The sequence below is a fragment of the Sinocyclocheilus grahami genome, unplaced genomic scaffold, assembly GCF_001515645.1.
Source record: "Sinocyclocheilus grahami isolate Dianchi unplaced genomic scaffold, SAMN03320097.WGS_v1.1 scaffold652.1, whole genome shotgun sequence".
Classification (NCBI taxonomy): Eukaryota; Metazoa; Chordata; class Actinopteri; order Cypriniformes; family Cyprinidae; genus Sinocyclocheilus; species Sinocyclocheilus grahami.
The window spans coordinates 411,010-434,152 of NW_015505831.1; the positions used below are offsets into that span (position 1 = coordinate 411,010).

The 23,143-nt window shown below is 36.2% G+C and overlaps 1 protein-coding gene across 5 annotated transcripts in view; it reads right to left on the reverse strand.

Annotated features, from left to right (window-relative positions):
- cobll1b (cordon-bleu WH2 repeat protein-like 1b) overlaps window positions 1-23,143 on the reverse strand; it is a 69,196-nt gene that overhangs the window by 13,697 nt on the left and 32,356 nt on the right. For 3 of the 5 annotated variants that reach the window (XM_016242272.1, XM_016242274.1, XM_016242275.1), the window contains exons 2-8: window positions 12,646-12,837; window positions 5,911-6,118; window positions 3,945-4,170; window positions 3,733-3,792; window positions 3,079-3,173; window positions 2,635-2,853; window positions 1,300-1,435 (exon numbers count right to left, since the gene is read on the reverse strand). In XM_016242272.1, the coding sequence (XP_016097758.1) occupies window positions 1,300-1,435; window positions 2,635-2,853; window positions 3,079-3,173; window positions 3,733-3,792; window positions 3,945-4,170; window positions 5,911-6,118; window positions 12,646-12,837 (1,136 nt within the window). Of the gene's footprint in view, window positions 1-1,299; window positions 1,436-2,634; window positions 2,854-3,078; window positions 3,174-3,732; window positions 3,793-3,944; window positions 4,171-5,910; window positions 6,119-12,645; window positions 12,838-22,548; window positions 22,648-22,674; window positions 22,766-23,143 lie in introns of those variants that run through there. The other 2 variants (XM_016242273.1, XM_016242276.1) reach the window with 2 other exon arrangements.

Below are 23,143 nucleotides of genomic sequence, written 5' to 3' on the forward strand. Positions count from 1 at the left end.
GCTCGCCATGGTTCTGGCTTGCACTCCCCTCAGCATGGCGGCGTGGGTATACCGTTCCCCATAGCGACCCCTAGAGGACGCAGTTCGAAGTTCCACGAAAGGGAACTTCTCGGGTTACTTATGTAACCATGGTTCCCTGAGGGGAAACGAGACACTGCGTCCTCTAGTTTTTGTGCCATGCTGCGGACACAAGCTTCAGACGAATAAGTGATGATGTGCGCTACCGGCGCCTATTTTGTACTAGTTGCGACGGTAGTGACGTCATGGCTGTCGCCGGGCCAAACAAGTTGGTGTTTTTTCAATGTAGGCTTCAGACACGGGTCACGACGAGGCGTTCCCCATAGCGACCCCTAGAGGACGCAGTGTCTCGTTCCCCTCAGGGAACCATGGTTACATAAGTAACCCGAGACGTTCTGTATAAAATTAAAAATGTATAAAACTGTTGCAAGTTCAATTTCACATTTGCAAACTCCCTTTAAAATCATTAAAAAGCTGTCACTCGTCTTAGTTCATCGCGATCTCACAAACTTCCATTTTAATTAATGAAGCTCTCCACACTACATAATGAATAAACTATTTACATTGTCTCTACACTTCGTTTGTTATAATGAATGACAAACTGCAGTCTGTTTTCACGATCTGTGCTGTGAGGAGCAGGATGCACAGTGATAGAGAAGCATTTCTATTGGCTGCAGTCTACAGGTATTATGGTCAATCACAGAAGACGGCATTGCGGCAGCGAACCATAGACACAAATATATCGCGCTAGGTTTATGTGCAGAACTGGGATCACTTTTGTAGTCTTTTGAATGGATAAAATATAGAAATCACTTTAATTTCCAAATAAACCTAACCAATTGGAAATTAAACGCCTTCACCCCTCGAAACTCCCCGGAACCCACCCCACCCCCCACTTCCACCCCATAATCCATAGCATACGTATATCCCATGCATTCTAACTAGGGCTGGGCAATTTTTTCTTAAATATATACACATGCATGAACTAGGGTTCTGTGTAGCAAATGCCGCTCCATCTGAAAGCACATGCTAGAGATTTACTACTAATCACCAGAAGCGGCTTTACTGATGAGATGCGCATGAAAATCGCATTCGATTTTTTGCACAGCCCTAATTCTAACATATACTTTCTTGACATAAAACACTACTGAGCAATTGATAATTTTTTTTTTTTACATTAACATAATTGATTGCATTTAAGCTACCATCATTTTGACCGGAGTAAACCCTTGATAGTGAACAAGCATGCTCTTTGGAAGTTTCTGTTGTCTTCAGACTGACCGGTCATGCCTCTGTCCTGTGTGGTTTCATCAGGAGGGGCTGCGCTGCTCGAGGTGGGGGGCGGAGGGGCTTTCCGCTTGGTGGATTTCTTGAAGGACGACTCTGTCGAGGATCCCCGGCTTAAAGGGGCCATATTCTGTGGAAAGCAGGCAGGGGGACAGTAATAAATATGACATATAATTCCAAATATTTGGCTGTGGGAAACGTAACCACATTCCCTAATGACAAGGTGATGAAATGACTCAACCCAGCGCCGAGTTTATGTAGAAACAAAACAAATACTGTGAAAGCAAGGTTTAACCGCCCATTGTATTTGCAGAGTGCCATTTATACGTAAATTCAGACATGGTCTTTGAACTCAGGTCATGAAATAACAGGTTACAAAGTCTTGTTTGTTTTGTTTTTTCTTTAAAAGACTTCCACGACAACGAAGGCTCGCTTACAGTGGCTTCAAAGAGTGTTTGGAGACTTTAACCACACTTATTGTCTGAATGTCACTGCATTTGTTTTATTTCCTATAGTTGTTTTATATAAAATAAAATAAAATAAAATAAAATAAAATAAAATAAAATAAAATAAAATAAAATAAAATAAAATAAAATAAAATAAAATAAAATAAAATAAAATAAAATAAAATAAAATAAAATAAAATAAAATAAAATAAAATAAAATAAAATAAAATAAAATAAAATAAAATAAAATAAAATAAAATAATATAAAATAAAATAAAATAAAATAAAATAAAATAAAATAAAATAAAATATTAGTTTGTCTGTTTGTTATTTTTAAATTCAAGATATAATTAAGGCTCACTTACATTGGCACCGAAGAGTGTTCCTAAACCTAAACCACACTTACACATGTCTGAATGAAATGCCTGCATCACTTTGAGAAGAACTAACTTCAAACAACCACTAAAAATCACCAAGCACCTGCTGATTAAAGGTCATTAAGCTAAATGTTGAAGAAAAGTGATGTTAGTGAACAACGCATGTTTTTATCACTTCAATCTACCAAACAACTTTTTTATTAAATATTTTGTTAGAAGTATTTGTGCTGTCTTTCTTGCTTTTACTTTGATATTTTGTATGCAATGCAAATGACCTTCAGCCATTTTTAGTGCAGTTGAAGTGTCCAATGTCTTCACAGATTTTGGAAAACTGTTTGGAAAACAGCATCCTTATTTTATGCAAAACTCTATTCTTTGCTTTCTTATGATCCAAAAACGTATTTACATGAAAGAAATCCCAGATTTTCACTGTGCTCTTTGGACCCCAGTGCATGTTCGTGGCAAGTTAGTAAATATTAACTGAATCCCAGAACAGCGCTACATACCTGGTTGCCATCGGGATGCACAGGGGTTTGATGACCGAGGTCAGTAGGCATGCTCTGTGACATCATGTTCGGCGGCAACGGGGCTCGTCTTTTCTTTGGCATGTCGGAGGGCATGGTGTTGGAATCATATGTAATGGGCGAATGCGCGCTGAAGGAACTCATGCTAACCGGCCTCTGCTTCCTGTGCACTGGAGATGCCGGTGCGCTCACGGTCATAGACTTTAACGACAGACAGCCAATCACAAGTCAGCACACTCCCAACCAGTGCCATCAACGAGCCAATCATGAGTAAGTCTTTAACCATTTGCATAAAACAAATATGACCAGGGAATGTTTACAAAGAAGTGAAAACACACATGCCTTTAACCTTATCCTAACATCACCAGAAAATCTCAAAGCATGTAATCGTTCTCTTTTATAGACATACAGGGTTTCATAACTCACCTGTTCGGATTGCTTCTTACTTCCTTTACGAAATAAGCTGAATCGCCTCTTTTCTTTCTCCTTCTGGATTTTCTCTTTCCCATGATGAAATATTTCTGTGATTCAATGCAAGTTCAGTTAGTTTAGTTTTGTTAGACATCCTTAACTTCTTATTTAAAAGGACGTTCATGCAAAAATGAATAAAATTGTAAGAAAATTCAATTTTAAGCTAAAATTATAGTTTTTTTGTAAATAATGTCATAAATTTCAAATAAATAAACAAAATAATAATTATAATTATTATTTGTTTTTTATTTATTTATTTGAGTTATGTCACTATTTTTACTATTACTATTATTATTCTTATTTGTTTTTTATTTATTTTTGAAAGCTATGTCACTATTTTTGCTATTATTATTATTATTACTATTATTTTTTATTATTATTGTTTAATTTACTATTATTTTTATTATTATTGTTATTTAGAGCCTTTCCTGAGCTCAAGGACGTGTCATAATAAAAAACAATAACATGACAAGCATATCGATAATGGACATTTGCCTAGTCTACAACAAAAGCCAATGAAGTTGCATGTACAAGTTATATTAAACTGTGCAAAAAAGCTGATTATTTTTCCTATAAAATGAAAAATGTGGTGCTTTTAACATCACTTACCTGAGTGAGTTGGAGATGGAGGCAGACTTACTGGACTAATAGGACTTACAGGGCTAATAACTGCAAGAAAAAAGAAAATCACAAACCCAAGAGTACAGTATAACGAGAATGTTTTGAAGAGTATCTCAATGTGACCTTATGAAAACCGGTCCAGCATGATTTCATAGGAGTCATTTTAATGTTCTTAGCATAAACACACAGTGGGTTCTGACCTTTGGTGTCTCTCGCATACACTTCCCTCAGGCCAAAATCATTGAGGGAGCCGCTCAGGTCCAAAGTGTCTTCTGAGTGGACATTTGGTAATAAAACCGTGGTCTGCGGGTCGAATTCACATTTCTCGCAGATCGCCGGAAGCAGTTGTAGTAGAGGAACCCGAGGACTAACCCGGAGAATGGTTTTCTGGGTTTTCTTGTAGTTGATTACTAATCGTACGGTTGCCTGAAAGAGACAAGAGAAGGAAAGTAAAGAGTACAGCAGGATTTTGTGCTATTCCGTTTCAAAAACTCATGCGATGCCTATGCCTGTGTTGATTGTGCCATCTTCTATGACAACTCATTTTGGATAAATCCCATAATTCAACATCCTTAGTGAAGAGGACATTCGAAGGGTGCACTTCCAAGTTATAACCGCGTTTTTAAAATAAACTTTAAAAAAGCTGAAATAAGTTATTATATATATATATATATATATATATATACACACATACATATACACACACACACACACACTTTTTCTTAAATATATACATGCATGTGTTTGTCTGTGTATAAGCAATGTACACAGTATACACACATTACTGTATGTAAACAAAAACATACATACATACATACATACATAGTAAGATAGTTTATTTTAGTGCTTCATCTATCAAAATCTATTAAAAATGACAAAGGCACATAACATGCTTATGCCAAACTCTACTACAATTAACTTTGGTCAAATCTCCAGTGCACTACACATGAGAAGCAGTATTTGTATAATGCCATTTCAGTAGGACACTGCCCTATGTGACAGTCGATGGCAGGACGGGTTTGAAACACAGCTGTTATGTGCAGTTATGCTTTTTATTTGGTGTAATGTGATATTGTTTGTTGTTCGTTATGATGTGGATTGTTAGCATGGTACAGCCATGCTCCGCTGCTTTGAGTCATCTAGATATACTTCAGGCTCATCTCACAGGGTGTGGAAGAGTAGATATGCTTTTACTCATGACTAAACGATCAAACATGAACATGAAAATGGCACAACACTTAAGATTTACAGAAACTTTTCAGGTTGATGTCAGCATCCAAATGGATCATATTTACCTTCTAAATACACATTTTTAGTTCAGAATAACACACTAATAAAATATTTTTACTAATGCTAAAGTATTTAGTGTGTAGTGTGCACAATATGCAAATTTTATGCTTGTATTTTCTGTAAATATATATTAATATTAATTTATTTAAATAATTATAATGATGATAAAATAGTTTTACTGTTGCTGAAGTACAAAGTATGTGTACTGTGCACAACACTTATTCTTTTATTTTCTGTAAATATTCATTTCTTAAAATAATAATAATATATTGTTTATATTTGTTCATTTCTTAAAAAAAATTATAATACCATTGCTGAAATATATAGTACGTGTACAGTGCACAATTTTATTTTTGTATTTTTCTGTAAATATTTTTTATATTTATTAATTTCTTTAAATAATAATAATAATTATTATATTTTTACAATTGCTGAAATATATAGTATGTGTACTGTACACAATTTTATTTTTGTATTTTCAGTATTTTTACAGTATTGTATTTTTATTTTTAAAACTACTACTACTACTACTAATAATTACTAGTGCTTGTGTACAACGCAATATATTCTATTTTCAGTAAATTGCTTTTTTTATATGTATTTCTTAATATTTTTTATGCTGCTAAAGTATATACTGTGTAAGTATATAAGCTTGTATTTTCTGTAATGTGCAATATACAAGATTGCACACTTATGATTTCATGATAGATTAACTTTTTGTGATGGATGAACTAGATTTTGTAATATTAACCGTTATATTCCTGTTTATTACTGTGAAGATGTGTTGATACAATCGGTGTTGTGTAAAGAGCTACATAAATAAATGTGACTTGGCTATGTTGAATTCATATTTAAATTAATTGTACATGAGAATACCTCAGGCATCTGTGGTCCTGTCTTTTTGCTTTTGTCCTCCATGCCTTTCGGTTTCAGCAGGATCTTCTCAGCCTCTAGCGCTCCGATGAGGGCGCTGGGTTTGAACTTCACATGGTTTCTGTTGGTGGTGATGAGCTCTATGGTGTGGCCAGACGGGTTCAGGTGGTACTTCGCACAAAGCATGACCAGCAGGTCCATCATGGGCTTGCTGAAAAACACAAAAAAGCAGAAGTGAATATCAGTTCTATATTCAAGCGCTTTGCCCATCTCATTTTGTGTGTCAGAAGAAATAAAATCAACAAAAATGAGTAAATGATGACAAAAATGCCATTTCCGGGTGTACTTTTCCTTTAGGAAACAAGCATCTGATCTGTGAAATATCTTTTCCATTATATTTTGTTGAGTCAAAGCCCCAGGAAACATGTGACTCTGCTGTGGGGAGTTTGCAAATGTCAAAGTTAACGACACAAGCTATGCTATCTGTGAAGCATTTAGGATTTGCATAAATGATATTTTGCTGCAGGGGTTTCCAATGCATGTCAACGGTTTTTCACTTGATTGTTTTTCAAGTGTTCACGACAACAATGATACAGTATGAACACAAAAGGGGAATTCAGAAGAATCTGTGCATGCCTTTCTTCCCTGTAACAAAATTCCTTTAGTTTTCCATGGAAAAGCAGACTGGTTTGCTGTAAATAATGACTTATAATTTTTACATGAAATATTGCCTTCATATTGCATTAAGTTTGAACCACAAAGTATGAAAGAACAATAAGGATCATGTCCAATGTGGTTTCTTATCCAATGACTCCCACAGGCTTCAGAGAAAACCACGTCCTATACGCTTGACACATTGCACACTGAAAGTGTGGAAAATCCTTTCGAGACAGATTATGACACAAAGCTTTCCAGCTGCTTTTGGAATTCTTGGATCTGCGAAGCCTTTGGAAACACAGAGCCAATCATTTAATCCGGATTAGTAGGAGACCAGCGAGTTTGGGTGGCACAAATTTAGAAAAGCAGGTGAAGAATTTGATTATTAATCCTTCTATACTGAATTTGGTTTTGGTTTTAGCATGAAGGGGGCAGGAAAATCAGGTTTCATTTACAGGTGTTCAGGATCAAAGAACAGAATAAAACTATGATTAAATGGCGATGACAGAAATCTGAGATCAGGTTTGTGCCAGGGAAAATACATTTTACTCTACCAACCCAATGTCAAAGCACAACCATGCAGTCCAATTTACAAAAGAAAAATATTTATTTTTATGATCAAATAAAATAAAATATAAAATGAATTATTTTATTCCATTTATTTTTATAGACTACTACTACTACTATTAAAAATATCAATGTAATATCATTATTATTATTATTATGTAGTAGTAGTAGTAGTAAACATTAAAATATAAATTGTTCAATTTAATAATATAATATATTAATATTAATAAATTATTTACTAGCACTAGTACTACTACTAATAATAATAATAGCAATATAGTAGTAGAATAATAGTAAATGTAGTAATTTATTATTATGATTATTATTATTATGTAGTTGATAAATTTAATACAATAATATATTATTATTTACTAGCACTAGTATAATAATAGGAATATAGTAGTAGAAGTGATAATAATAATAATATTAAATAAATATATAGTAATGTATTGCTATTATTATTATTATTTTGTAGTTGATAAATTTAATACAATAATATATTATTATTTACTAGCACTAGTATAATAATAGGAATATAGTAGTAGAAGTGATAATAATAATAATATTAAATAAATATATAGTAATGTATTGCTATTATTATTATTATTTTGTAGTTGATAAATTTAATACAATAATATATTATTATTTACTAGCACTAGTATAATAATAATAATAATAGGAATATAGTAGTAGTAGTAGAAGTGATAATATTAAATAAATATATATAGTAATGTATTGCTATTATTATTATTATATTAATATAATCAATAACATGATTATAATTCATTTATTTTATATATTAATGATAATCTTTAATAATAATTATTATTATTACTACTACATAAAAATAATTACAATAATATATATTATACTATAATATTTATAAATGCATAATAATAATAATAATAATGACAACAATAATAATACATTTATTATTATAATTATCATCCTCAATTTATTATTATTATTATGAGTTGTTACCAATCTATAGCACAGGTAAGCTGAAAATCAAATTAAATTATATTTATTATTTAATTATTATATCATTTTATTATATTTGTTATTTTATATTTTACATATTTAAATATATTTTAAAATAGTGGACTGCTAAAATTGTATAATTTTCTGTTGTTCAATATTAGACAATTATTATAATTATCATATTATTATTATTATTATTATTATGAGTTGTTACCAATCTATAGCACAGGTAAGCTGTTCTACCTGCATGGCTTTTCACCCTGGTGCACCTCCTCTGGTGCCATTAGGTCAGCTGCAGGGTCGTCAGCTGGTTGCCGCCATTCACCGATGTTTCGTCCCCTATACCAGTACATCTCCCGCCGGGGGGGCAGTGGCATATTAGGGACGTCTCCCTGCCACCCCTGCAGCTGCCTTAATCGTGGTGTTAGCCCCCAGCCACTCTCCTTCCTTTGGAGCCACAGCCAATAGCTGGCTTTCTCTGCCTCTTCCTCCAACTCCTTCACAGCCTTCCGCAGGTTTGCCCCCACCACGCCAGACTCACAGAGTACTTGCACCATTGCTCTACTGACAAAGCCCCTGCATCAGACCTCCACGGGGTAAACTTTAGCGTTCCAGCCTGCCTCCTGGCACTCTGCTGCCAACTCGGAATACTTTAGATGTTTCCTTTCATGGGCTGCTGTGATGTTTTCTTCCGACGGGATATTCAGCTCAATGATGAAGACTCTCTTATCCTCAGCTGACCATATGACAATGTCTGGCCGGAGGGTAGTTGTGGTTATTACACAATGACTTGAAGGATATGTGTATTCAATCAAAGAAAGGTTTTCCTATGAATTAATTAGAGAACAGTCCATTTCTCTGGGCATTTTGTGTCTTTCTTATGAGGAAAATGAGGGAGTTTGTCTGCCTGCATTCCTTTAGGCCATAAAACCAGTGATATCAGCATTGGTTACCATGGAACCAGAGGCCTGTTCTGCCTTTCTGAGGTGTTAGGTGCATTTCGGGGGAAGGGTCCATAGACCCTCGTAATTGGCCATTTGGTTAGGTGAGGGGGAGTTAGATATTATTTGTTAAATATAACAAAAAGTTGTGTGTCTGATTGGTCCAAATGCTACATTTCTCTTGGGAAGACCAGCTGCTTCTTGAGGTCCACCAACATTTGCCAATCCCTCCCGGGATTGAGGAAGGTGTTTCTTTTTGCCGATACCCGGTGGATGTCACCTGGTCTGAGTCTCGGGCATGTGGTTTGCTGCTACCCTACCCCTCTCCAGGATTCAGCCAGCTTGGCCAGGACTTGGTCATGCCGCCACCTGAATCGTCCCTGTGTCAATGCAACCTTGCATCCCGAGAGGATATGCTGCAGGCTTGCCCTGGTGATAGCACATAGGGATCAGCCAACCTCGTCCCCAAACCACCGGGTGAGGTTTAAGGAGCATGGGAGGGTATCATATACCGCCCTTATCTGAATTCTGGCTTGTGGAGTTCTCTAGATGTCTGCCCAGCTGATGCGCATTTTCACTGTAATTTATATTTTGCGATTATTGCAAGGGGGTAATGCAGAACTGGAGCAAAATATGAAGTACTGTAATGCTATTTGGCAGATCATTAAATAAATCCCAATTCAAAAACGCCTTTCTGGCACACCTTTAACAGTTGAGATGAAGTGTTGAGGACAGAAAACGCCCGAAACTAAGCATGGCACAGAGAGTACAGCAGGCCATTTGAGCAAATGATCCAACTGTTGAAATCGATCAAAGTGTTTAATGATAATCACGAACAGTGTACAGAGATGCCGGATTACTCTAACGTCATCTCATTCCTTGTACCCAAACCAGGCCCGATTTGTTGCAGGATCTTTGAGAAACACACTGCCCCACCCAGCTGACTCACCGCATCAATCTTCTGAGCAGCTTCATGATCTCATATACAGCTCAGCTCAGAGATTAACGCCTTCCTTGCAGAAGTGTAGAAAAGTCATTAAATATAAAAGTTCTGTAAAATTGAGAATTCTTGTATTAAGTTACTATAATCTTTCATAATGGTTCAGGTTGTTAGGACTACAGATATGAACAGCTGCGAGTAAACCAGTGTTTTTATGCACTCATGCGCAAACGGTAATGTTTGCAATGTTTATTCTGTCCTGCCAAACATGCACCATGTTCAAAATAGTTTTAAGGCAACAGGATTACATCATCATAAACCCTCTGAACAGTGCTATTTGAGTAAAGTAAAGGACTAGATTTATAAGATCAGAAGAGATGATATGTGAGCAGTCGTCGTTTGTTAAGGCACACACAATGTTAATATTGCCACAGTGTTTTTGGCATTGTGTCCTAATAAAAAGTTCTGCAAAAGCCACAAATGCCAAGGCTTGTGTCTAAAGATTTGCCAACAAATTCCTCAAGCACATCTGTATATTCTGATTTGTTTTCATTGCTATTTGTCTAAAATATTTACCAATTATTAATTCAAGATGGAGAGAAACTCCAATGTCAAGTGAAGTAAACACACACAGTTTCTAGGAGTGGAACGGATCAACTTACTCACGGTTCGGTTTGTATCACGGTTTCGGTACGGTTCGGTACGTGCTATGTTTAGGGAAAAACTATACTGTCAGATAAAAATAAAGAAAATAAGAATAAATCTAACTACAAGCAACAGCACAAATAAATACAACAGATTAAAGATACAAATAAAATAAACAGTGATTTTCAGTTTTTTTTTTTTTAGGTAGGTCTAACATTAGTTTAGGTACAGAAATTGAATAAAGTAATGAAATGTAAAACAGTATTGCATATTTGACTGTATAAATTAAAGATTAATCGTTATTAAAGTTACAAAAGCTATTAAATCAAGAGCAGTGAGTGATTTTTGTTGTTGTTGCTGTTTGATTAATATTAAGAAAGTGCTGTCACTTTAAGAGAATGCACTGATCCAGTGCACTGATACTGTACGTTCAGCCGGTCTAGGTCTGCTATAGGATACTTACCAAGACGGGCATTTTGACAATTTTTGTGTGAATTTGTCCATTTAAACAATACTTCAGAGAGAGCTTAATATTTGCACGTGTTCTGAGGCACGGGTTTGCGCGCTTCGGATGAGCGCACGCATGCACAAATCTTCTCACTGCGTGCGCAAGCTCGCGTCCTCTGGCTCTTAAATGTTTAAACTGGTAAAGCTTAAATGAGTTTAGTTTAAACACAGATATCAACGTGTGCTGATCAGGTCTCACCTGTGCATGCGCGCTATCAGCCCCCGTGTGATGACGGAATAAATGCTTATATTCCAGCATACAGCACTTGCTTTGAACAAGAGTGAATGGTTTGTCCACATTTGTTTTTCATCGCTGTTGTTGTAGTAATGTACTGGTAAGCCAGAATGCGCATCCATCAACAGTAACATATATTAGCCGAACCCTGTTTGTTTTACGTGTTATTTATAGCAAACCATATTACAGATGCGTTGTCAGATTGAAGTTGAACCGCGGTCCTAGCAGTTTTTCGAACGAACCGTTCCACCCCTAACAGTTTCTACTATTTTTTCAGTGTTGTCTGCAGAGAACAATGCTGCGCTGTTTATTAGTTATATTCATTTATGCTTAAAAATAATATCGTTACAAACATACACGCATATATTAAAAGAACTACGGAGCAGTAAATGGGTGCAATCTTTTGAAAATTTGCTGCCAATGAGTGACAGTGTTGTTGTTGATAACCAAAACAATAAAAAAAATTTAAAAAGCTCAATTAAATGAAATAAAAATATTAGATTAAAAACTTACTAAAAATCACTGAAGCTAAAACTGAAATAAAAAAAGTCAAACAAACATTTAAATTAGGGCTGTCAAGTTGATTAACCTTTCCAAAATAAAAGGTTGTGTTTAAATAATGTGTGTGAGTACAGTGTATATTAACAAATTATTTATAAATGCTCCTGTGTGCTTCTGTGTAAGCGCTCAGTGAAGAGCGTGAAGCAATGATACTTGTAGCCAATCACAGTCATATCTGTTGAGCGCATGAACACAATGGCCAATCAGAATCCGACTGGTACTGAAGTTGGTACTTTTGAAAACACTAATATACTACGTAAACACAAACTTATTTTGGATGTGATTAATTGCAATTAATCAATTTGATAGCACTAATTTAAAACAACAAAAATTAATGAAAATATTAAAAGTACAAAATAAAATGAAATAATCAAAAATAAATAAAAACATAAAAATAAATAAATCTAAACAAAGTATATAAATAACACCAAAATAACAGAAACGGATCAGTTAGCAAATGAGGAGAAAGTAGCTTGAATCTACTTAAAATGCATAGGAACATTTTTGTACTATAGTTATTTATGAATTTACGGTCTAAAAAATAAAGGCCCACAGGAACCACAACTACAAAGTTAAATTGCTTTGACATAACTTCTCTTTAAACATAAGAAACAGCGGGATCTTTACTAAGTTGTCTGCATACCAACCACTCCAGCAGTTTACATGTCCAGCTCTACATAAAACACAACCAACAGACCCCTCACCTGCCATGGACGACCGTGGTCTTCTCCACCCCTTCAGGAAGGACCACGGTGAGAGTCAGGTCCTGCTCCAGCAGGTTCTCCTTCTGCTCCATGGCTGGGTGAAGGTACGCTGGGAGCTTGTGGCTCAGCAGTGGAGCATCCAGGCCTTTCAGGACAGGAGGAGGAGGTGGTGCTTTGCTTTTCGATGATCTCCTGTTAAACAAGGACAAAACAGGTTTAAAATATGAACGGATCATCTCTTATAGTAAGAGTAATGCTCTATGGATTTGAGCTCTTTTCCTGTCAGCAATTTTTTTTTTTTAAAGTTACCAGCCATAACCAGCATTTTTCAGCATTTTCACAAAAATGTCATGGCCCCTAGAATATTTTGTTGTATGAATATCTGAACATGCAATATGTCTACAGAAAGAACAGGGAATCTGCTTTTTAACAAGAAAACATTTTATTCTAGCTTCATGCATAATTTTTTTAATAAACACCTGAATGTCAGAAAGGTTCATAAAACAGCAACATTCTGAACAAAAAAACAAACAAAAAAAATTGCATTTTTGTCAAAGACTATGTCTGGATCGGATTCGGAGCAATTATCAAAACAGAGTAGATTGCTTCATCAATACCCCCAAAGATTGCACAGTCCTAAATCACTTCCTGGGTCAACATTTCATCCTGTAACTTTAGGCAGTTATAATGCTTATTGCTTGAACACCACATTAGTTTACATAAACCTCTGCTTGCATACGAGATTGCTTGATTCTACATCTTTGATCCAGACATTCAGTACTCTTTCAGAAGATGCATATAACAGTGACAACCTGAAAAGTTGAAACAATTCTGTCAATGGCAGGAAAGCGTCTCATAAATTACGGAAAATTCCGTTAATGGAGGGGAAAGAGTTAAAACGTCAGCAAAATTAACAGCAAGTTTGTAACAACATACAGGTGAGCAAAAATCTCACATTTTCATATTTAGGTGTACTATCCCTTTAAATATGGGCCTATTTTTCTCAAAAACAATGAGATAATGGATATTTTCAATTTAAAGGTGGTCTAAGCGATTTTTCAAAAACGCTTTAGAAAACTGATTCGGGCAGAGTAGCAAAACAAACTTGTAACCAATCAGCAGTAAGGGGCGTGTCTACTCATGATGTGGAGGAGAGAGCGTTCAGTGCACAGGACGGATATTAGCGAGCCGAGCAACAGAAAGATAGAGATGGCGGATAAAAAAAACAAAAGAGGAAAACGTCTGTCGGAAGTAGGACCTGTGTAAATATCGAATCAGCTTTCCAGCGCTGGAGAGAACTGAAGGAGTGGAAGGCCTGCGAACGCACGCCGAGGTTGCTTTGTTTCTTCTCGATAGGTGAGTAACACCGTGTCTGCGCCGCAACCGCTAAAGTCTGTCTAGTACACTGGACGCGACAAAGCGACCGTTGAAAATCATTTGAAATTTGTGTCAATACGTCATAAATAGAATGCAGCAGCAGTTTTCTGTCGGGGATTTGTCGTGTTGTGCAGCATCCAGTGTAGACAGCATCACTGATTATAACGAGTTCTATAGTATTTTGTCGCGCCGCACCACTCGAGTCCCGTGTAGACACGGTGTAACATTGGTTTTGCTTTGTTTCACAGAACTAATCGTTGCCTGGGTTGCGTACGTATGTATGGGGCGGAGCTATCAAAATAAGGGTGAGACCCTTTTGGGGTAGGGGCGTGTTTCTTTTGGTGATTTCAAATGTCAACATTGGCTACCAGAAATCGCTTACCCCACCTTTAAATATTAGAGTAAACCTTGAAATAATACAAATGTTGTCATATTCTGCTGTTGATGTTGATAAAATTTAATCTTGACAAACAGATCTGCAGGATTTTTCCCCATTCAAGAACATACTAGCTTTAGCGAATGTAGAAAATAGCTGCTTGGGGGTAGACAAGTGATCAGACATGACTTTACACACACTGTTACTCAATCTCACCTGATGTGCTCAAACATCTGCTCTAAAACAGACCACACTAAATCATCTGTCTGTTTACACACATTTTGATTGCTTGGTGTGAACCAGAGTTCAATTGCATCAACTTGCTGCACAGATCTGTTTTCACACTGTATTATTTGCCTCAGAACAGCTGTTTGCTTAAACAATTTTAACTGTAAATGAAAAACGAGCAGCTTTAGTTTTCAGGGAAATGCAGTAATTGCACTGAAAACGTTGCACGATGATGCCTGAAAGACATTAATTCTTCTCCACTCAAATAAGCAGCCATTTAATAAGAGAGCTTGGATGCACTTTACACACAAGTCACAAGACACTGGAGTGATGTGATTCATTCATTCCAGCGGACTAGGATGAAGCCGAGGAGGAGGAGCATTTTGAATGCAGCAAGTGTTGAGAAACAAAGTCACCATCTCAGTTTTGAGGCTGACTGCCATCACAGTTTCTGCCACGGTCTCTCTTTGAGGTCCATTAGTAATTAGTAAAAGTGTCAATTTAGTGACCATTTTTCACACTATGTCTGATCCACGAGCCAGAAACATTGTGCACAACTTCACAAACCCAGGCGCTATGCGCAGTCAATATAGCAAAAACACGGTCCTGTTGAACACACTACATTTAGAGAAAACTGACCATAGAATCATGACTGTAAACATTAATGCATGCTATATAGCACAATACCACGAATGCAACTTGCACTGCATTATAATTTGTGGTCTGACACATTTTGGAACACAATGTAATAGCAGTGTGCATTTGCATGCATGTGATTGCATACAGTACATTTCAGGCTTTTAAACAAGCTGATTTTAGCTACTGTGACGAAGACTTCTATGTAAAAACCCTCTTTGCATGGGAAATAACACTCAAACAAGGCCTGCAGGTCTGCGATCACATCCAATAGTTTTTAACCCCATCCTTCAACAACAGCACATACAAAAATTAAAAAAAATATGTTATTTTTAGGGGTACAACAGCTTGTCAATAGGGCAGTACCCTTAAAATGACAACTTTATACCATATCTACTTAACTTAACAATATGTCTTCTTAAAGGAATAGTTCACTCAAAAATGAAAATTATCCAAGTTTTCCATCCAAGATGCAGATGAGTTGGTTTCTTCATCAGAGCAGATTTTTAGAAATGTAGCATTCCAATCACTTGCTCACCAATGGATCCTCTTCTCACTTCACAAGACACTTAAATCGACTTTGATGGACTGGAGTGGCAGGGCTCCAAACTAAAAAAATCGAGTAAGGAGCCATTGGCTCCTATAAGAAAAAATGTCAAGCGCCAAATTATTTTTTTAGGTGCCACAGAATAAACGTGTTTGATTTATTTTTTTATTATTTTTTAACATTCCAATCATAATTTCATGTGCTTATGTGTCATCTTTTCTTGAATTTATCAGCATTTTAATCGATCTTGTAGATGACCTGGGAACTAAGGTTCACTTAAAGTGGGAACTAAACGTCTTTTCCAACTTGAAATATATAGGTCACAAAGAATTGTTCATGACACAGAATCTGTACAAATATCATGGACCATAACAAGCACTTGGCCACTGAGTGTAGATTAGGCTCCTCCTCAATGCATCCTATAAGTGTTGTCATATGTCTTTCACACATTCAGTCTGTTTTTCTTCATTAGTAAAATGCAATTTTATAGGTTGAATCATGTAGATAACAGGTTAAGTAAAAATATTAACATCCAATAGCGCATAAATATAGCAAAATGCTCTTCTTTATAGTTATATTTCTAGCTGACTGATGAGCTTATGGACACCGAATGGTTATTCTGAGGTAAATGTATAATTAGGTTGCAATTAGTGCTGGGCGATATGACCAAAAATTTGTCTCAGTATTTTTCAAAATTATACCGGTTTCACGGTACATGACGGTATTTTTTTTTTCATGCATAACCGGGTGTTAACCATATTTTTTACTGATTGAGAGAGGAAATACTGCAGTATATTGACTTAGAATGCTCTATTTTACTGTCATGATGAATGAATATTGTCAAAAAAAAATACCACACTAAATAGTGACTAAACACGACCACTTTTAATACGTTAACCAGGAGTCACTCTCATTTATAATCGTGGCATCGTCTGATAAAATCAACATGCATCTACACTAAAGATGCATGTAACTATGCAGTTGTTTTGGCTAGATTACTTTGTCTCATGCAGCGCACTGCCTGCGTCGGAGTAACAAACTAAAAAAAACAAAGTGCATGTGATATTAACAGACGAACTACGCTCATATTTATAATTCCAAACAATCAGTAAGCGACAGGTGTATAATAAAGAGCCAGGAATTTTACTCTTGATTAATTTCTCTATTGTTTAAGAACAATATCTATTCTAATTCCTACGCATTACCTCACCATGACTGTACTGTACGTGCCAAATTAGGTCAATGACGTGTAAATGTGGTGATGTGTGGCCACCTCAAACCAACATTTCTGATTTCAAATCTTGTTTTTTTTTTGCAGCTTAAATTGATTGACTCCTTTTTGGACTGTGAGGAAAAAGATCGAGGAACAGTTGATTCCTCATATGACATGACCTCTTTAAATCTTATTAGTTTTTTAGGCTAGCACTACACAACGCTGTCCAAAAACGTTGCTCAATGTGGTCATTTTTAGGTTACAGGGCATTGAACACATCAAGCCGTATTACACCATATGAAGCTGAAGGGTTTGTTTGAATGTCAAATTAATCCAAATATGATGACTCCAGAGGGATGATAAAATTACTGAACATTCTGTTCAGCAGCACAACTGTGCATTTAGAAGTGGGCATCAAAGACACAATAAATGCCAAGCAACCATCTGCTGAAGTACTAACAGAGTTCACAAATGTCTCTCAGCAGATAATATTTTATATCAATTACCTTTTTTTTTTTTGACATACAAGATTCCCAAAGGATGGTCAGGAATAGTCCAGGCCTTAGGAGCAGAGCGTAAACATTACGCAGGAAGTTGGGAAAGCCCCTGAAATTTGTCCATTAGCATAGCGTGTTATGTTTGAGGTGGCTACGGCAGGCCAAAGTAAACACAGGGGTTTCTGACATGGTAAGCAGACACACTCATGACTTTCAAAACAGACGTTTCAAATAGCAAACGTCTCATTAGTGTCAACCAAAGTGCACATCAACCTACATCTAAAGATTTATTTGTATAAATGGCAAAATGTTTCTCTTTAAAGGTGCTGTAGTTCATGCAATCAGAGTCAGAACAGAGTCAGTTTTATAAGATCCGTTGAATTTAACTATGTTTTCTGTGATCAAAACACCAAAATAACAATGCAACATTGCACACCGTACAAGAAAAAAAACAGGACTTCAATGGGATCCCTATAATGGGATCACTAACCCAAACAGCAAATCAGTCGGCAAACTCACACGCAGACACCTGCGCAAATATCGACCCAGACACTGCATGCACAATGCTGATATTTCAAGGTTTCAAACTGTCTGCCTCTTTAACCATAACAGCTTTATCAAACCTCCCTGAATACTGCAATGAATATTCTACAAGAGTATACTTTCTAGTTAACAAATATTACAGCCAAGTAATATATATTTACATTTATATATTACATACATTTATAGTTGGATATACAGTGCATCCAACTTTATCTGCATACATATAAAACACTCAGACAAAGCATTTCATACTATAAGCAGATCTTGGCTGCTTTATTGATACTGTCCCAAAATGTGAATTATATTATTGCACAGCTCTATAAAGCTACATATAGAAGTACATCCAACTTTAATGTAAAGCAAAATAATGTATACGATATTAATCACACAGGTCTAATCTGATAAATACAACTACAAGGCATGAAGATATCAAAGTATATACATTAACAAGACTTTCTGTAAAGCTGCTTTGGAATAAAATTGACAGATCGTGAAGAAAAAAGGAAATCAAAATTGATAAAGGATACGTGATCAATCAAACTCGACAGTAATACATGAATGTGGGCCAAAATACTGATCAAACTCGACAGTATTTTGGCCCACATTCATGTATTACTTGGTAGAAATTACTCAAATTAAACAGATGTCAACATTGTTTGTGTGATCCCTTCATCCTCAAAAAAAAAAGACAGGAACAAAACTATACAACACAAAAGTAAACTGGACTCGGATGAAATTATGGGTTGACATGCAGCGAGGGTAAGCATGGTTGCAGTGAATTACTAGCTACAGAGCATAAAACTACTAAAATACAGTTTGAGAGACAATTAGATGCTACAACACTCAATTTTGCATAATGTTGTGCCTGTGCAATTCATGGCAACATCTAATATTACTTTTGTACACTTTATCTACACAGTAAAACCAATCCTCATCTTACCTTTCTAAATATATTTTCAAGCCTGAATATTCCAGATATGTGATGTATTTATTCTAGTCAAAGGAAGTCAAACTGTACATTATTGAGATGAAAGGCACACACATGGCAGCGGTTTTGCTGTCAGCTGAAAGAGTTTCACGCAAGCATCTGACAGCACGCATTGTTTGACTTATTTTGTTGACATGAGAGCATTGCAAACATGCAACTGTCTGCAAAGACAAAAGCTGACCTGTTGACAACGTTTTTAAGGGGGGAAAATCTGTGGAATGGATTTAAGCATGGTACAACGTCTTATTAAACAGAGTTTTGAAGCTGAAAGCATTAGCAAATAGGTCAAATATGTTTAATAAACAGATTGTGTAGAAGTTTGTGAATGATGGATGTTTTAACTTTGTGGGAATTGTTATATATATATATTAATATACATTATTCTAATATATATGACATTATTATTATTATTAGCAACTTACACTGTATATACTGTGTGCAGTGTGATCAGCCTTACAAACTGCTGGAGAGAACAACTGTACTCAATTAAGTCGGGTGAACATCACAATGTCATTGAAAGAAAATTACTTGCTGGCCAACAGAGTGACAATTGAATTCATTAATAAGCCAAACCCACAATGTCTCAGTGTATAACTCAAGAGTCATTCGGTCACATGTGAACACTGCAGATCACACCTCTACTCTCTTATATTCAAAACACCTGTTGTGGGAAACAAAATCTGAACAACATGTGCAGCTATTTTCTGCGTCCTCAAAACAAGAGCCAGGCAAAGCTTCAAAGCAGGCAGTGGTGCGTTTACCATATAGAACACAGAGATCCTAACGCTGGGTAATCTGCATTATCACAGCAATGACTCGACACGCACAACAACATTTAGACCGTCTCAGATCGAAGACATCAGTAAACTCAGGCCGTGAGGCTCATTTCTGGAATATTTGAAATACCAGAACGGACAACCCCATCCCCACTGCTCTGCTTCAAAATGTGAATTAAATCACCAATAAATCTGTGAAAAATACAAACTGTAATTCTAAAAAAACAGAGTTGTCCCAAATCGGTGTATGGGAATTATGAAAACACTAATATTTGACCTTCTTCTTTGTGTAGATTATAGTTTACTCTGAACATCAACCAACATCATGAGGTGCATCCTGGGATGCTTTTTAAATACAATATGAAATTTAGCATATTTAATATACAGATAAAAAATATTGTTTACCAAAAATGCACAGCAACTACATTTCTATGTTCTTCTGGCACTCTAGAAAAGAGCTATTTCATATTATTGCTTAATTTTTTTTATTTTTATGTTTTTTTTTAACAAATGATTAAGGGCTTCTTTATATTCCAGGATTGATGGATTTGACTCAAATAGATTCTAACGAAATTCTTACAATCATGTCGGTAGACATTAAGTAAATCCTGAAGTCACAAATAACTGGTTTTAGCTTTTAAAGCACAGTTGTGCTTATTAATATAATACCAAATGCATCATTTATATAATGGGACCCAGACAGCACTACTGTGCATACTATGTCTATATGACAGGATACATGATTAAAATGCATCTTTGGATTATTTTGAAATCTGATCGTTTCAAAATGTGTTTTATTTTTATATTTGCCACATTTCTCATATACATTATATAACACTTAACAGATCAATAGAGCGTTGCTCACATAAAAACCTGGAAGTGCGGTTTCTGTTTGTGTGATGTCACAGTAATTACATCTACTGTATTTGGGGTGATATTGCTGGTAAAATGTGAATACTGCACAGTGAATATTGCAGTGATTTAAAATCTTTGAGCTTTGTAACTTTGCAGATCTTTTTTTTTTTTATGCACAAACAGCAACATTACAGACTAACTAAAGTTGAAAAAGTGAAAACGCATAATAGGACCCCTTTAAGGAAGCTTAAGTCAAGTCTATTTTGAATTGATTTATAGTGCTTTCATAACACACATCGTTTTAAAGCAGGTTTACAGAACTTAATAGGCAAGAATGCTATCAAGTTTGAGAGTATGAGAGCATTGAGATGTTTTAAAGTCACAAGTTTAAATTTCAGTAGAAAAAAATGGCCCAAGAAAAAAATTTACTAATTTAAATACCACTTAAAAGGCTGAAAATATAAATAATATAAACATACACCCAGGGCTGGGTAAAATAGGGACAAACCCAGCAATTGAGTTGTTTTGACCCAGCGGTTGGGTTAAATGTTTAACCCAACCTTCTGGGTAGTAACACAACCGCTGGGTCAAAACAACCCAATTGCTGGGTTTGTCCCTATTTTACCCAGCACTGGGTTGTATTTAACCCAGCATTTTTTAGAGTGTAGTAACATACTATTAAATTGTTGATAATGGCTGCCTTCACTCTGCATTCAAATAATTGTTTGTACATTTTTTAAATATATTAAAAATGACAAAACAGTTAAAAAAATGAAATTTCGTTTTGACTATTTTTGAGCAAATAAATGCAGCCTAATAAAATAACCCAACCTTAATTCACTTAAACAGTAATGTCTTTAAGACCCATTTAAACCCTAGATAAGCATTAATTACATCATTTACAGCAGCCCTTTAATCACTGTGAACTACTCATCAGGTGTGGGAGAGAGAGAGAGAGAGAGAACAAATATTTTTACCTTCACAGGTTTACAACTTCCTACCTTTCAGAACTGAGGCAATGAGCCCTGTGTGAATATTATGGGCTAACCAGGCGTAACGTGTCTGCCACCCATTTCCATCAGCTTTATTAAAGGCTGTGTGGTTCTGTGGGCGGCTACAGTAGCCTAATTAATGTTTACATGACTTACTCAGCAAAGACCACTTGCATTATTAAAGCATTCAGAGAGAGAGAGTGTGGCTATCTGGGGTCACCAGAAATCTTCACTACATATAATACACTGAGAAACAACAACATCTAGAGGTTGTTCAGGGGGGATCGACAAATTCCACGCATTCCGGCTCACATTATTGCAGCTGCCATGCGAGGAGCGACAGTTGCAGCACTGCGTGGAATTTCATTATCTGAAGGATCACGCTAACTGTTGTTGAGAGAGTGTTTCCACTGGGAGAATCTGGGACAATCGAGCGGGGATTTCACAGCGTTGATGCATCTAATTCGAGGCATTGTGTAGGTGACAGGGTCCTTCCAGTATTGGCCCTTTGGGGAAAGGTGGGTTTGAAGGGCTGAACAACATCCAAAAGGCACCTTCCTGCTCCGTAACGGACTCCACCCGGGATATTTTAGGAACAATGCTGTTTAACTTCAGACAAACACTTCTAGTTGCAACCCAACAGCACTCATTGATATACAAGCACAGTTACTTATTTTCCAGGTGAAATAGAACAAACGCATAACGTACGGTCATGTGACTGGTTTCACAACCTAGTGTAAACAAGGTAAAATAAACTAACACATTGTGCACCAAGTGACATGAACATGCACCAACAAGAGGCTTTGCGTTAGAGTTACCTGCCCTGCAGGTACAAGACAAAGACATTCATTCATCAAACCCAGATTGTTTCTTACCTCCTGCGCTGCGGTGTGAAATTCCTCTTTTTAAACACCACACATGTCCCATTGAGCCACACAGTCGCTCAGAGAATGAGTAAGACACGACTAAAGAGAGTTTCTACCCAAAAGTGGCAGGCCTACCTTAAGGCCACGCCCATCTGATGACATCACAGACACTCCATGGGCCTGTCAGAGAAACCCCTGCGATGAAAGCGCGCGTGTGTGTGTGTGTGTGTGTGTGTGTGTGCGTGTGTGTGTGTGTGTGTGTGTGTGTGTGTGTGTGTGTGTGTGTGTGTTGAAGTGAAGACGAGCAGCTGATCATGGCCACAGACGTGTAATCAGCTTTGTGTGAACTCAAGGGCTGGTGGGTAAAACAGCGTGGCATTGGACATTCAGACTGATGAAACTGCATTGATAGAGTTACACTAATGCAATCAAGTCTTATCGCTTTCAGCTGTTTGCTTTGCTGTTATCAAACCACGACGCAAGCATGCACACTAGAGCATGCTGATCCCAATGGAAACAGTAGTAAAGCACAAGCTTTTTAAAAGAGTCGTGAGGGGAAAAAAAAGTTAAGAAAAGGACGTTAGTTGCAGATGTAAGCATTTGT